The 16885-nt window shown below is 36.2% G+C and overlaps 1 protein-coding gene and 1 long non-coding RNA gene across 2 annotated transcripts in view; both read left to right on the top strand.

The window, feature by feature from the left end:
* The first annotated feature begins 976 nt into the window (after positions 1-976).
* Positions 977-1965, top strand: LOC107566630 (uncharacterized). Its single transcript, XR_001606530.1, has 3 exons — positions 977-1051; positions 1328-1453; positions 1589-1965. It is a non-coding gene; the product is annotated as an uncharacterized lncRNA (long non-coding RNA).
* Positions 1966-5459: 3494 nt separating this feature from the next.
* LOC107566619 (dolichyl-diphosphooligosaccharide--protein glycosyltransferase subunit STT3B-like) overlaps positions 5460-16885 on the top strand; it is a 24665-nt gene continuing 13239 nt past the window's right edge. Inside the window, exon 1 of the mRNA XM_016252109.1 lies at positions 5460-5803. Within this exon, the coding sequence (XP_016107595.1) occupies positions 5574-5803 (230 nt within the window). The 5' untranslated portion in view covers positions 5460-5573. The remainder of the gene's footprint in view (positions 5804-16885) is intronic.

Raw genomic sequence — 16885 nt, 5'->3', positions numbered from 1 at the left:
AGCGACGTAGACATGTGGGGGCGTGTTAGAATGAGCCATTTTAGGTAGGCGTGGTTAACTCTTAACTTTTATAAAGAATATCTCTTTGGTTTTGAGACTTTAGTCTTTGCAACTTTACAGATCTTCTTTATGCACCAAGAGCTTGTAACACTTCAAAGAGAAAGGAAAAATTGAAATTGCATCATATGACCCCTTTAATGGAAAGTCTGTAACATAGTTTGGTTAAAATTTCTCAATGGCTCAATGGTAAACTAATTTTTCCCTGTCAAAAACAAGCTCTTTTCACAGTACGCAGTTCTGTAGCATTTTCCTTTAAATGTTTAAATGTTCTGCTGACCCCGCCCCTCTCTTCCGAGCCGCTCTCAGAAAGACTGTTTACTTTAGCTGCATTCATCGTGAAACTTGCTAATTAGCACATTGTACACAATAACATACCAAATATTTAATTGTAGTAAAATATGTTTTTAGGGCTCAAGTAGTGAGCATTTGAATTTTTAACCAAACATTTACAATACTCATCCATGTACCTCATCTTATATAATTATGTCACTGTTGGCATGATGATCTCAATGTGACCTTTTCCTGATGTGGATGGAAATTCTCACATTTTATATTCAGAGGGTGCTATATGTTTATCACAGATTTAATTTACATTTACATTTATCCATCTAGACTCTTTTATAAAAGGTGACACATAAAACAGAGCTACATACACAGTTTGTCACGGAGACGACAACATAGCAATGCACAACGCCGGGTTTATTGTAAGAGGTGAAATGCAAAGAAAAGAAGAAAGAACCACTTAAATTAAAAGAAACAAAATCCCTCACTTAATTATAAGCAATGCACTGCAAAACATTCTTTAACAAATAAAATCAGGTCAGCTCATGTCTCCAAAAAGACATGAGGGGTGGGGATTTAAATAAGCTTTGCATTTGAGGAACCGGTTTAACCAGCACTGAATAAACAGTTCAAGGTCAAAAGCCATGAAAAGATTCACGAGGAATCACAGCATTATATCTGGCAGTCTGTTTTGATCCTTAAAGGGAAGGTAAGGTAATCTTATATCTTATATGAAGGCCTGAAAGAATTGAAGTCTAAGATAAAAAAAAAATAAAAATTTAATTAAAAAAAAAATATATATATATACAGTATGCATACCAATATGAGTTGGGTAAAGACAAAAAGCCACACCTAATGTGTAGGAACATGTTGCGAGAAGTTGCTTGCAGTGAAATCTGAAAGTGAAAGTGTTTTGACGTTCGTGAGCATGTTAAAATAAAAGCTGATGTTGTTCTCTTCTGACTTGTTTTCATTTTCAATTCAGTCAAAATGAATGATCTGAATGCCCGAAGGGATCAAATGAATATTAGAGCAGCTGGAAATGGTGGAGATGATAAATGTAACTGGAACTGGCCTCTGCTGATTTCACTGTCTGGCTTAGCATTGTACCGTAAGCATTGCATTTTGTGGTTATTTCTGGCACAAAAACATTGGCTCAAATCTTCTAGAACGCAAGTCATTTCAACTTTTCTTTATATGTAAAGAAAGTCTATCAGCTTTCTGCATATTCTTTGCTTCTTTACAGAATGGTTCACGCACAGGAGAATAAGAAATGAAATGGATTGCTTGAGGAGAAGCATTGAGAAAGATAGAAGGGAGGACAAAGCAATGGTTGTGATTCACGAGATCCGCAGGTTGTTACATGCTAGACAAGACATCATTTGTAGCAATACTGTCCCATATTTTGCTCAGCGGACCAGGGAGCAAGAGTTATCCAGCATGGCCTCCAGTGACCCTATAGCACATCAACTCAATATAAAAGCTGATCTCCTCAAGATCTTCCAGCATCCTGAACCCTGCTCAAGAGCCACAATAAACACATGTGTTGAAGACTGGCAGAGAAAACTTAAGGGTTTACTTGAAAATGAGCAAAAATAGATTGCCACACAGTTTTATAATAATTTAGGGGAAAAAAATCTGGATTAGTTTGACCCAGTGTTACACTGGACTTATGTTATGTTGTATTTTAATGTCAGTTGTATGTGAACGTGTGAATGTTCAGTGATACTCAGAAATAAATAAAATTCTGTCAGGATTTAATGTGTTATGAAACTGAGCTGAACCAAGCAATCTGCATTAACAGCATATGTAATTATAGTCAAGTGGCTTGACTGTGTTATGCAGTTTGTAAAAAATAAAGAATGCCTGTCTGTTCAAAATTGCCTACTAATGTAGCCTTCACTGCTATAGTTTAGTATAATTCCCTTGCGCAAATCTACAATTAATGCCATTCAGGATTAATTTGTTAATTGAATTCATTTATTGAATGATTTATTTTTGACAAGCCTGTTTTCCCAGACCTCATCAAATAAAGAAAACCTCACCTGTAAAGACACACTGACAAAGCAGAAGTATCAGATTTAAACTGGTTTAATGGTGTTAAAAATTATTGTAATTCACTTCTCTGCAGAAGATTAAGAGATGTCAGTATATTAAAAATATAATGAATTTACAAGGCAGGAATTAAATCAAATCATTTTTAATATGACTGAATTGTATTTAAGTTGATCACAATTTAATAAAAATATGGTAAGTTACTAATTATAATGCTTTCCACCATGGTTATTAAACAGTGGATATATTATATACAGAAAGAACCTTACATTATCAAAGAACATTATTACTGACTTCAGCGCGAGTTTAAGCACTCAAAAACTCCTGTTAGAATCACTACTGAAGCTGTCAACATTGTGAAAGGAATCAGTTGGGAGTCACATTTGTACTAAACAATAATAACATAATAATTGTATTGTTATGAATAATGTTCTATATTGCATTACAGTATTTTGTTTTCTCTAATGTATTTTATTTTGGGAGGATTAGGCTTAGGCTATATAAGAACACCCATTGTGATAAAATGTGTAGTTTGAATGCACCATAAAAGTGTCTGACAGATGCACAAATATGCCTATTTGCAGCATTTTGGATAATGTGCACTGTAAGAAATAAATGTTTCTTGTTCGTATTTAAGTATTTGACATGGTACAACATGATGTTTAGGCATAAAAGATCTTCACTGATATCAGACATTTCTCTCAGCTCATGTGTTCGTCAGAGAACATATAAATTAGCTTTCAAAAGAATTGCAGAAAAGTGTTGAATCAAAGAACCACTGTTTATTTAAGAATAAAATAGCAAAAATACGAATAAAGAAAAAGAATATTATTTGGAGTATTTGCTCTACTCCAAATAAGTCCACTCTACAGATCATCAGATACATCATTCACCCCCCATTTAACTTTTGATTGAGTTTCAGACCGCAATAGTTTGTGATTGTTGTTCTCAGAGACCTTTAATGAATTCTTTAATAGAGTTCAAATGAACAAAGGTTTTCATCAGAGGTTTTTTTTCTTTTCTTTGGTGCATCTAATGAAACTGAATCTGTGCAGAGCTCAGACAAAATGATCAATGAGTCCCGTGTGTCTATTTCTGATGCCACTCATCTTCTCAAAGATGACCAAACACAGAGATCAACCACAGGATAAATCCAACTGATTTCTCATGAGCTGTTTTTTCAGCCATGCAGGCTAGAGGAGGTGTACTGACATAAGCGTAAACCATCATAAGATTTCTTTAATCTTTAATTCACAGACAGGCAAATATCACACTAGGGGTGGGCGCTATGACCAAAATTCTGTTTCACAGTATGTTCAGTGCTGAGTTATACAGTCAAATCCTCTCATTATAACATACAGAGTGTATACACAATGTACATAATAGATTGATTGCGCAGTGTAGAGAGATTCATTGGTCAGAACAGAACTTGAACTCGAACAGAACAGAACAGAACTCGCTCTTTGCGAGCTTATAATCCATTCGAAATGCAGAACTTTTGTTTTTCAGCTACATGCACGTTGCAAAGTTTCGGGAATGACATCCGCATATTCATGCAGGATTCACTCTCGACATAGCAGTGATTGACATAGTGATAACTATAGCAATGGGACAAAATATGTGAAAATGTGCATTAAGACTAGAGCACCCTCACTAATTTCAGAAGCGCCCTCAGTGATTTATTTCTGGAACTGGAAATATAGTTATTGTATAACTATACAAAAACAACAAAATACAAATGCACCAAATAAAATAATCTAATAAATGCATATTTACAATAAGCAGTTAACTCAAATAAGTATTAAATAATCAAATAAATAACTGACTATAATCAGCTTGCTTCCAGTTTAATGGATGGGATGATGAGTTCTCTGTAGCCTATGGGGCAGCCAGTGGGTCCTTCTCCTCTGCTCCATGTCTCCTGTAGGACCATGATGTCTGAATTGTTGAAGTCTGGCTTTCTGCTTTTGAGGCCAAAGGTAGATGATCTCAGACCTTGAAAAAATAAATAACTGACTATAATCAGCTTGCTTCCAGTTTAATGGATGGGATGATGAGTTCTCTGTAGCCTATGGGGCAGCCAGTGGGTCCTTCTCCTCTGCTCCATGTCTCCTGTAGGACCTGATGTCTGAATTGTTGAAGTCTGGCTTTCTGCTTTTGAGGCCAAAGGTAGATGATCTCAGACCTTGAATATTCCAACATGATAGGCTATAATAAATGCTTTGTTGTCCATGGGGTCTTAGTGTTGGTGATAAGTATTGTCCCATGACTGCAGGTGTGAGCAGATTAGGTTAAATGATAATTTTATTTGGGGAAGAAAAACATCCCACATCCTGTCCAATGTTGTCCTCTAAACAAATGTGCAAATTAAAGTCTACGAAAACAAGCATAGATTCCCTATATAGATGGGGGAAGTCGTGGCCTAATGGTTTGAGAGGAGAACTCGTAACCCAAAGTTTGCAGGTTCGAGTCTCGTAGGTGGGGGGAGTGACTGTACAGCGCTCTCTCCCACCTTCAATAACACGACTGAGGTGCCCTTGAGCAAGGCACTGAACCCCCAAATGCTCCCCAGGCGCCGCAGCAAGAAAATGGTTGCCCACTGCTCCGGGTGTGTGTTCACAGTGTGTGTGTTCAGGGCACTAATTCCAAGTATGGGTCACCATACTTGGCAACATGTCACTTTCATATGGCCATTTTTTAAAAGCCTAAAAACAGCTTAAATAATAAAGAAGAATAAAGAAAAAAAGGGTAGGAATAAAGAGGGTAGGGATATAAAAAATATATATTTTATATAAAAAAAAGAATAAAGAAGAATAAAGAAAAAAAGGGTAGGAATGCACTCACTCCTCTAAATACAGTAACATGTTACTGTAATTTTTAAAAATCTTTTACATGAAACTTGATTCTCGATATTTTTGGGGGATAAACGGATATGATAGATTTAAAGGGAAACGCGAGTCGGTTCAACTGAATCATTACAAAGAGCCGGTTCAAATGAGCGATTCGTTCAGGACATCAGAATCGGGATTCGGATCTTGTTCTCAGTCGGAGCCGATCCGAGCTGACAGTCTGCAGGTGCGGGTGATGATGATGGTGTGAGGATCCGCCGGTCGAACCGATTCACCGGACAGACTTGTGAATACTAGGTAATAAACAGACTGTCATCTTGACATAATATGACGGAGTTTCATCGCAGATCCTCAGCCGGTACCGGAGGCTCTCCGCCCGGGATCAGCCGCTCCAGCGCCGCGGGTGGAGGTGGAGGAAAAGGCGGATTATCTCAGCCGGCTGGATGGCGGTGTCTGCTGTCCTTCACCATCCTTTCCCTGGCGTGTGTGTGTGGATTCATCTCCAGGCTGTTCGCGGTGATCCGCTTCGAGAGCCTCATTCATGAGTTTGATCCGTGGTGAGGATCTTGACTTCATCGCTTCATTTCTTTGAAACGCACTAAAACTCTTGATAACTATGAAAGTCACAGATTGTGAGCTGACTAACTGGACAGCTGATGTTTCAGAGCAGACAAACAGCTGGTTTAGTTTTAGTTCAGCAGCTTTCTGTTCTGTGTTCAAGCTAAAGACAGCAGTGGCTGTCTCTCAACATCTAGTGTGCTGCTTATCTAGAGTCTAGACTTACAATCTGAGTGATCTGTCTTCCAGAATAGCCTGTTTTTGGTCTTGTGATCTCTGATTATGTGACATCAGTTTTTCTGAGCTGACCTGCAACACACACTGATGCCCAAAATTGCTGTTTTCTGCAGGTGTACCTGAGTGTGTTTGAAGCACAGGGTGTTCCGGATGTTTTAAGACGCTTTTCTCAACACTGAAAATGTCAGTTATTGATATCACATAATTTGTAAGGGATTTATTTTATTTTATGTTTTTATTTATATATATATATATATTGTTTTTTGTACATTAGATGTAATAGTCTGTAATCTTAGCAGGTCAATTACTTGTGTAGATGTTGACATGGTGGGTGTGGAAGGCCATGGAAAAATATATATATTCATGTTTTTATTTTTTATTTAACAATTGCAAGATATAAACTCACAATTGCGGAAAAAAGTCAGAGCTGTTTGATAGAAAGTTGCAATTCGCTTTTTTATAGACCTATATATTGTTAATTGAATTGTGAGATGTAAACAGAATTCTAAGGAAAAAAGTAAATATTGCAAGATGTAAACTCATAATTCTGAGCAAAAAAGTCAAGATTTTGAGATGTAAACTCAAAATAATCTCCCATGGTTTGGTGATCAGGTTCATGTCAGATTCAGGATGGAGAGATTTGATTCATTTTCATCTTATCTTTCTGTTCATCATACATGCACACTGTAATCCACTTTGCTGAAAAATACAGTAAATCATTTTTGCAAGCCACTTTTTCAGCAGTTTTCACATGGAATTTTAACCAATGTTAATTAAGAAACTTAGCTGGCAATAACCAAATGTGTGTGTTTTGCTTAAAATACTGAGACATGCCAACTGATAAATGTAATTTTTTTTATGCTGCAGCATTACAGATACCAGACAGCTGCTCATACCTGTTTATGTGTGCAGAGGATTTACATGTACATTTTTTCATTTTTTCATTTTTTAAATTCAGTCTGATTGAGCTCATATTCATTTCCAGATGTTCTTAATAGATTCTGTAATGAGATGAAGTGAAGTGGAACAGATTGTCTGCTGTTATTGTCTGAACTAATTGAAGATGTTTGGTGACTCAGAGCCGAAAAGTTATTACACTTCGATCAAAGAAAGCATTGAATCATTTGCAATAAGACCAGGAACATGTATTAAGAACGTAAGTCTGATATCATGTTGACTTTAAGGCCGGAGCATCTTATCTTTCTCAAAATGGATCATAATTACTGCATTTATCTCACATCTAATGATCTTGACTGACTGAGAGGAAAATCAATTCTGGTCAGATTCTGGTGTTTGCGTTCACACATGAGTAGAGGAGACAGAACGAGACGTAGACAGATGGAGAAAGCGCTCTGGCTCGATCTTGCGGTTTGTTTGCCAAACATCCAGCTCCTCCTGCTGCTCGGCGAGACACAGATAGTTAACCAGTATTGATTAAGTAGCTGTTAGAAACACCAGTGCAGTCTGTTCTGCCTGATAACACACAAATATGGATTTTCTCCATCATTTAATCCAGTGAGTGGTTGGATTCAATTCAAACAGTAGATTAATAAAGTAAATCAGGTCAGAATGTAAAAGACCTGCTTATAAGATGCATTTTTGCTTATAATTGCTGAAGTATTTATTGCATGTTTCTCCTCAGTAATAGAATAAGCTTCAAAGCACTGCTGCAGTTTCACTTATTTTGGGTGCATTTCATGAATGAGGTTTCATCATGGAGCAGGTGCGTTTAACCCATGCACAAAAGATGAATTATGTCTTGTCACAGTCATCATAGAAACATCTAACCGTTACGATCCCAGCGGCTCTTTTATGACACACTTAATGCTGAAACAGGTTTATTGTGAGGTTATAGATTATAGACAGGTAATGGCAGTACAGACTGTAGTCTAAAACTCTTCTTTCTGATCTGTGCGATCTTGCAATATGCATCTTGGGACTTGGGTCGTGATTGACAGCACACCTGGAGTATGTCTGTTTGTTGTTTTGGCTCCTTCAGAACGGCACACTCTGTCCTTGCATTATCCAGTGCATATTATTTGATGAAAATATAAATATTTATTAGATTACTTTTCATGAGTGCTTCATGAATTTGTTGTATTATTCAGCAATTTTTAGGATCTGAGCAGTACACGGCTTGTTTCACGTCTGAAAAAAATATATGCACACACATTTTAATTTAAAAACAAAATCTCATTTTTTTTAACTTTTTTATATAATTTACCTTTCTCTTTTCACAAAAATATATTTTTTTGTGCATGGTATACAAAAAAAATACAGCACTGAATATAAAAAAATAACGTTGCAAATTAATTACCTTTCAGAAACAGACTTGTTTACTGCCCTCTTTCACATCAACACTCCTCTTTCAACATCACAATTTGAATTTAAATTGGAGTTTGAGTTTGACTTTGGAATTCCGGATCTGGAATTCAAACTCTAACTCCCGAGTTTAAATTCCAGATCCAGAATTCCAAAGTTCCAGCAGAAGTCAATCTCTCAGAAATCATCTGCTGCTTTGTTGTATTGTGAGCAGCTTCCTCTGAGGGTTTGGAGAATTTAAACTCACACTGAGGGTAAAACCCAAGTGTTTGTTCGTCTGTGAGCGGCTCTGGGTTTGTATGATAAACAGCTTCATTAGTCTCTGTTAGCAGAAACCCTCCGGTGCTTCAGCGATTGTTTCTCTCCTCCAGAGCTTCTCAAGTCTGTCTGAAGAGCCATTTGTGCATTCTGAAGAAAAATGAATCACTCTTTGACTGAATCCTCTTATGCTTGTCTTTGCAGTTTCTGACTGAAACAAACAACAGCATAAAAATCATCGGGTCTGTTCAAGTATAATCTTTGTTTGCTAAAACATCCACAACTGAGTCAATAGTTGCCATACAGTGAGAGTCTAGAGCTATAAAATGAATATGTTGAGCAGCTCAGATCAGAGGAGGTTCATGTGAGATTACTTGAGTCTTTTTGCTCTCCATTTAATCCCATTGCTGTCCAGGAGAAAGAATTAAGGCGTAAACTAGATGTTCTATGTTTTGTGAGCGTTTGTTTGTCTCTCTTTGGCAGAGACGTTTGTGAGTCTTTTTTCTGGCATAAGTCAGACGGCTGGCACTTTTTATGTTCATGATGCTCTGGTGAGTGTGTATATGTGTGTGTGTGTGTATATGTGTGCATATGTGTGTGTGGGTTTGTGAATATAATGACATCATCATCCTCATCTCTGGCGGCTCACAGACTGTGTGTTTTGTCAGTGCTATGTGTTGCTGGTTGGCAGACTGTCAGTCAGACACAGAGACATCAGACTGAGCCGGATCAGATCCACACGAACAAGAAAACAGACAGTGGAGATTCCTGGAGTAAAGACAGATCAGTGCATGCATGCTGAGTTGGAATGGATGATTGTTGATGGAGAACAGAATGGAGGGTCCAATGAAATCCATTTTATTTGATCCAAAATTCCGTTTGACTTGTTCCAAAATTTGAAATTTTCTGGGTCCTGTTTTAATAATTTAATTAAGTTTTAATTATCAAAAAGCATGTTTAATTAATTGAAATTATGGACAACAGTTTATTAACAAAGATACAATTTTACAGCGCAGTGAAATCCGTTCTCTTTTATTTCTCCTAAAATTGTTTTCCATTTTAATGGTTTAATTGAATTTTATTCATGCAAAAACATGTTTAATTAATTGAAATCATGAAACGTGTACAATTTAACTACCAATTTATTAAATGTTTAACAAAAATATGAATTTTAAGGCCATATGAAATCCGTTTTATTTTTTCCCAAATTCAGTTTTGTTTTGTTTGTTTGTTTTCAAAATTCCATGTTTCCTATTTACATTTTTCTGAATTAACCAAATTTCAATCATGACAACTCTCTGAACATTTTAGTATGGTGATGGATATGACAATGTTAATGTATTTGGGCTTGGCGGAACAGATCTGCTACACTGCTGCTGTTGGTTATTGCTGTAGTTGTAGATTATTGCTGCTGCTGCAAGCAAGTACAGGAACTTGCTACTGCCAATGCATACGGCGATACGGTGCCATGAGTATTTAAGACATGCTGCTGCTGCACAAATAGCATATAAAATAACCCCGTAGCAGATCTATACAGGTGGAGCTGGGGAAGGTGGAGGGACTCAGAGAAACTCTGAAAGGGCGCTGCAGGAATCTCTAGTGAATGCTAGCCAGCCATATAAATGCAAGGCACTAAGCTCATTGGCTGCATATGCAGCATGAACCAATCAGCTTGTGCCAAGTCATTTAACTCTCTGAATATCATCAGTTACGTTAACACCCCGTCAGAATGCGCCATCTAGAGTTTCATGACTGAACTATATATTTAATAACCAAAAAGAACGTCTAATCTATTAATTTTATAAAACTTAAACAACTTAATAATTTATTCAAATGCTAGTGCATTACTAGTGTTAACAATGCTAGTGTCCTATTGAATGTTTATTTATTTATTTTTTATTGTGTTGATTGTTTTATTTTTTCTGGGGTTTATGATTTAATACAAGCATATTAATCAAATGAATGCAAAAAAAATGATAAATTTAATTAATCTTTTGAAATGTAATCATCAGTTAAACCTATTTTTTTTTATTTTGGTACATCATAGGGCCGTATGTATGTTTGCATCTAAAAGGTGAAGTGGAACAACATATAATGGTAAAAAGTGTTTACTGTCGATTTTTTGGAATACATTGATGATGAATAACTATGCATGGATGAAAGACATACAAGTGCATCTCAATAAATTTGAATGTCGTGGAAAAGTTCATTTATTTCAGTAATTCAACTCAAATTGTGAAACTCGTGTATTAAATAAATTCAGTGCACACAGACTGAAGTAGTTTAAGTCTTTGGTTCTTTTAATTGTGATGATTTGGGCTCTCGTTTCACAAAAACCCACCAATTCACTATCTCAACAAATTAGAATACTTCATAAGACCAATAAAAAAACATTTTTAGTGAATTGTTGGCCTTCTGGAAAGTATGTTCATTTACTGTACATGTACTCGATACCTGGTTGGGCCTCCTTTTACATGAATTACTGCATCAGTGCGGCGTGGCATGGAGACAATCGGCCTGTGGCACTGCTCAGGTGTAATGGAAGCCCAGGTTGCTTTGATAGCGGCCTTCAGGTCATCTGCATTGTTGGGTCTGGTGTCTCTCATCTTCCTCTTGACAATACCCCATAGATTCTCTATGGGGTTCAGGTCAGGCGAGTTTGCAGGCCAAACAAGCACAGTAACACCATGGTCATTGAACCAGCTTTTGGTGCTTTTGGCAGTGTGGGCAGGTGCCAAGTCCTGCTGGAAAATGAAATCAGCATCTCCATAAAGCTTGTCAGCAGAAGGAAGCATGAAGTGCTCTAAAATTTCCTGGTAGATGGCTGCGTTGACTGTGGACTTCAGAAAACACAGTGGACCAACACCAGCAGATGACATGGCAGCCCAAATCATCACTGACTGTGGAAACTTCACACTGGACTTCAAGCAACATGGTTTCTGTGCCTCTCCACTCTTCCTCCAGACTCTGGGACCTTGATTTCCAAATGAAATGCAAAATTTACTTTGATCTGAAAAGAGGACTTTGGTCCACTGTGTTTTCTGAAGTCCACAGTCAACGCAGCCATCTACCAGGACATTTATTGAGATGCACCTGTAAGCATGGCTTTCCTGTAGTTCAAACAGTAGATCATGGTGTCGTGATGACAAGGTCATGGGATTGATTCCAATTGAATGTGTAAACTGATCAAATGATCAACCTGGAATGCAATCAAGTCTTGAATGCAGTCTGCCAAGTGCATGAATGTAACTGCATAGAGACTGATAATGACAGCAGAGGGCATCTGAAGAGATTCAATGAATCTTTTTCTCTTTAAGAAGCGCTAACGGAAATCTCTGACAGTGGTTTCCTCCTGCTATGGTAAATGCTTTGAAAAAAGTATTATTTTAGAGCATCAACACACGCAAACTCATTTGTCATTCATCAGGTTTTCAGATGCATACATTTCAAAGGATCAATTTTGTCGGCATATTCAGACGTTTGAAGAGATTTCACTGTAAATCACTTGATGTCACAGAAGCTCTTTGAAGTTTCTCATGACTCTTTCTAACTTGAGAGACTCAGTGAGAATACATAATGTGCAATGTTCTCAACCAAATGAATCTTAACATATATCTCACTGATTTCAAATGTTTTCAACTTAAATCATTTAAAATAAAAAACATTTAGGTAGGCAAAATTTTTTTTGAAATTTTATTTTTTATTTTTTTTAATGAATTCTCTCAAAAACTGCCAAGAACCAGGATTCTTAGGGTCTCGTAAAACCTGGATGAATAAGGCAATTTTAAAAGTCTGATTTCTTGACTTGGAAAAGTCAATAAAATCTTGAAAAGTCCTCAAAGAAAAGTTTTATAACCTTTTCAAATTTTTCTAGTTATGTCAAGTGCTAAAATAATTTATTGGGTGTAAATTGCGAGTTTACGATTTGTGAGTAAAAATAATTTAATAAAATAACTTCACAAACAACAAAATTGCTAAAACAAAATCTGTTCCGTTTGTAAAAAACATGGAGATTTAAAGAATTTAATCATTTTAATTATTTTATTAAATGTAATTATTTTAATATAATGCCACTCCTAGTCATTAGCACTATTAATTACGCATCTCTTTAGAATACTCGATGTCGATAGTGTCATTCTGAGGTTAAATATTTGTGTCTAACTGTATAATCGAGTCTCACGTCTACTTTCACTCTTCCAATTTTCAACTATAATCAATATTTCATGTTCATGTCTGTGTTGGGCTCTAAAGGAATCAGGTAATGACTGTTAGTGGATGTGATTATGGTGTGTCCAGAGGTTTTGTGTTACATGCGATGAAGAAATCAATAGCTAAAGTCGCTGCATTAGAAGTTTGTCTTCACCTGGGTTTGTTTTGCAGGTGTTTCAGTATTTCACATTCTTCTCCAGCCCCTGAAGATCATCAATGAGGTGAATTTCAGTCTTTCTCTCGGTTTCTTCTTCTCCCGCTGTTGTTTATTTCTTCGTTTGTGATCGCCTCTGGCATTTTCACGTTGTCTTGCAGTTCTCTCTCTCTTTTTCTGTCTTGCAGTGGTTTGTTGCATGCATTTGTGTCAGGGAGGTGCTGGTAAGACAGTAGCTGTCTCCAAACCTACACTCTTCAAAATAAAGCTTTTTTTTCCCTTCTCAGCAATGCCATAGAAGAACCATTTGTTTGTATCGCAAATAACCTTTAAGTGTTCATTTCTTAATCAAACCATTTTATTTCTTTGTGTTGATCTAAAGAACCTTTTATAAAGAACCTTTCGTGGAATGCAAGGGTTCCATGGATGCTAAATGGTCTTCATGGAACCATTGATTCCAATAAAGAACCTTTGTTTTTTGAAGTGCAGTGAGCTGTCTGTCCTTATAAGTCAGCTTGATGTAACTGTTCAGCTGTTTGCATTGGACGCTTGCTTGTGATGACTTAAAATGCTAAGTAGGCGAGAATGTCATTCCTTCTACCATCTTGCAGTTCGCTTTAGGTCCTGAGCAATCGTCATCACACACATATTGATTTGAGTCGACTCACAAGAGTCTTCATTTCATGCCCTGCTTTCAGAATACGACAGACTATACAGCATATTTTATTGGAATGTTCTGGTTTAAATTGTATTAGACAAGGATTTTATTCAAAAAAATCAATAATGGATATTTTTAGAAAGAGCTTGCCCTGAGAAAATTATAAGATTTTCTGTCAAATATCAGAAATATCATGAGTAGTGGAAGAGCTTATATAATGTCTGTATTTTTTATGTTGTTGTAAGAAAAATATTGTTGTTAAATTATTGTGTATACTTATCTTTATTTATTGAAATTTTATTGTTATTATGATTATTACATTTTTTAATAATCTTTAGTTTGCCAAATAGCATTTCTGCAAAATAGTATTTGCAGCCGAAATGGCATGCAAGCGAATAAATGAATGAATGAATGATCTGGTTTGAACATCTTTGTAAATGCTCAGGTGAATCAGAAGCAATTATGAACCACAATTTTAGTCTTTTTCTTTTCTTTTTTTTCCATTTTCAAATCATTTTCATAATTTTTTGTGACTCATTGTTGGGCTGTCAAAAGACATTTTTACCCAAAACCAAAAATGCTAAATAACTTTATTGCTGAGATGTTAACTACACGCCACTCACATGTGCCACAATAAGTACTGTACGTTGTTTATAAGAATGTCATTCCTTCTACCATCTTGCAGTTCGCTTTAGGTCCTGAGCAATCGTCATCACACACATACTGATTTGAGTCGACTCACAAGAGTCTTCATTTCATGCTCTGCTTTCAGAATACGACGGACTATACAGCATATTTTTTTGGAATGTTCTGGTTTAAATTGTATTAGACAAGGATTTTATTCAAAAAAATCAATAATGGATATTTTTAGAAAGAGCTTGCCCTGAGAAAATTATAAGATTTTCTGTCAAATATCAGAAATATCATGAGTAGTGGAAGAGCTTATATAATGTCTGTATTTTTTATGTTGTTGTAAGAAAAATATTGTTGTTAAATTATTGTGTATACTTATCTTTATTTATTGAAATTTTATTGTTATTATGATTATTACATTTTTTAATAATCTTTAGTTTGCCAAATAGCATTTCTGCAAAATAGTATTTGCAGCCGAAATGGCATGCAAGCGAATAAATGAATGAATGAATGATCTGGTTTGAACATCTTTGTAAATGCTCAGGTGAATCAGAAGCAATTATGAACCACAATTTTAGTCTTTTTCTTTTCTTTTTTTTCCATTTTCAAATCATTTTCATAATTTTTTGTGACTCATTGTTGGGCTGTCAAAAGACATTTTTACCCAAAACCAAAAATGCTAAATAACTTTATTGCTGAGATGTTAACTACACGCCACTCACATGTGCCACAATAAGTACTGTACGTTGTTTATATTCATTTTCATGTTTTTTAAATGTAGTATGTTTTATGCAGTATATGCTGCACAATGTGCAGCTCTTTCTCTCTTGCTCTCTTTTCACTCTCTGTTTTTCTCTTTTTCTCTCTGCAGTTGGTAATAAATGAGAGCTCATTTATTTTGCACTCTCAGGTTCTCTTTAGTTTGTCCTTGACTTTCTGTTCTGGAAGCCATTTCTCAAAAGACAATCAATATCCTACAGTCCTTTTCAGCAGCCCTGAACTTCCTTTTGTCCCTCTCTCCACTTTCTATTTGTGTGCATGGCATGCAGCTGAGAAAGTAAACCGAGTTAGATTTCACACTCACTTACATAGTCCTAAAAATAGGCTTTGTTTGTTTTTCCCATGCAAAAAGTAATGAATGTTTTTTTCTGTAGATTTTGTTCTAAAGGTTGGATTCTACTGAAGATCAGACTCTATAGAGTGCCTGTGCAGACTCATAACTTGTAACTTTTCTCATATCACAGTAATTCAGTTTGATTTAAAGGCTGTTTTTTACAATGTCTCTGTTTACTTGTAAACTGAAGCTCATCTATAGAGTTTTATACGTCTGTCTGTGACCTTGTGATGTACAGTTATCCAACACCAGTGTCTCACACCTGCTAGTCCACATATATCTTCTAATATAAAGTTGACCTTGACTGTTTTTATGATCTATAAATGCACAAACGACAAGATCCAACATCAACTGTTTGCAGAGAGCTTGTTGGATTCACAGAGAATGAATTTAATAGTGTTGTATTAGCTGTAAGGATAGATTGCACAGTAATCCTATAGCTCTTGTTTTAAGCCTCAGCTTGATTAATATTTCTGCTCTGAAGTATGATGCTTTCTGCTTCATTTGGTGGCTGGCATGCACAACACAGGACAATTATTCTGTGTTTTTAAAATGTATAATGCACTAAACGGCTCTCTTGTCCTTGGTTTTTACTGCATTGCACAATAAAATGGTGTCACAATGATTATTTTTCCCTGTGGCTGAAAACAGCATTTGCACTTGTGTGTCTGTTGTGATATGATAGGTCATTGTGTGCTGTCTATGAGCATGAGTTCATGTGCTTGAGGGATGTTTTTTGTGATTTTGAGTCCCGGCTCGAGGACTTTTTCATGATCCCTTTGGGCTCTTCCCAAAAAAAACAAAAAAAATGAATAGAATCTCAGGTAGGGCTGCACGATAAATTGAAATGGAATCGAGATCGCGATTCGACAGAAGCTGCGATTGTCATGTGTATCTTTCAGTGAAGCACGGTTCTGTGATCAGCAGTAAATCTCCATCCAAAGGCCAGAGGGCTGAAACTCCAAATACACCTCGCAGAAGAAACCCAGAAAATGCCTATCGCTGCAGCTGAATAAACAGAAGTTTCAACTGCTTTCATTGATTCAACGTGACTAATAAACACACGACTACGGCAATATACGGTTTATCTGAGTTCTTATTATTATAATTTTCATTAAAATAAAGTATATTTATAATGCAATGCCTTTATCACTGCTTAAATAATATGAAATATGTTGCGTGCCTTATTCTGTGTAAGAAGCCACATCTTCTCACAGAAGGATTTATTTCAAACACTCGACTGACGTTATGAAGTGAGTTTGGAGTAAAAATATGTTATTAAATGTGGTATTTTCACATGCTTTCACATGGAGCAGCATTTACTTCACAAAACCATAGTTCACTGAGAAGATATGCAAACAGCTGTCATTATCGCAAACGATTTCAGAATCGCGCAATAAAATCGTCTGCGATTTTTTTTGGGATAACTTGTCAGTGATCTACGGCTATGTGTAGTAAATGCTGCTCCATCTGAAAGCACGTGATGATGATTTACT

This window comes from Sinocyclocheilus grahami, unplaced genomic scaffold (genome assembly GCF_001515645.1).
Source record: "Sinocyclocheilus grahami isolate Dianchi unplaced genomic scaffold, SAMN03320097.WGS_v1.1 scaffold1088.1, whole genome shotgun sequence".
In the NCBI taxonomy this organism is placed as follows: Eukaryota; Metazoa; Chordata; class Actinopteri; order Cypriniformes; family Cyprinidae; genus Sinocyclocheilus; species Sinocyclocheilus grahami.
Note: the sequence above shows the minus strand (reverse complement) of the source record. Positions and strands in the feature narration are given on the sequence as shown.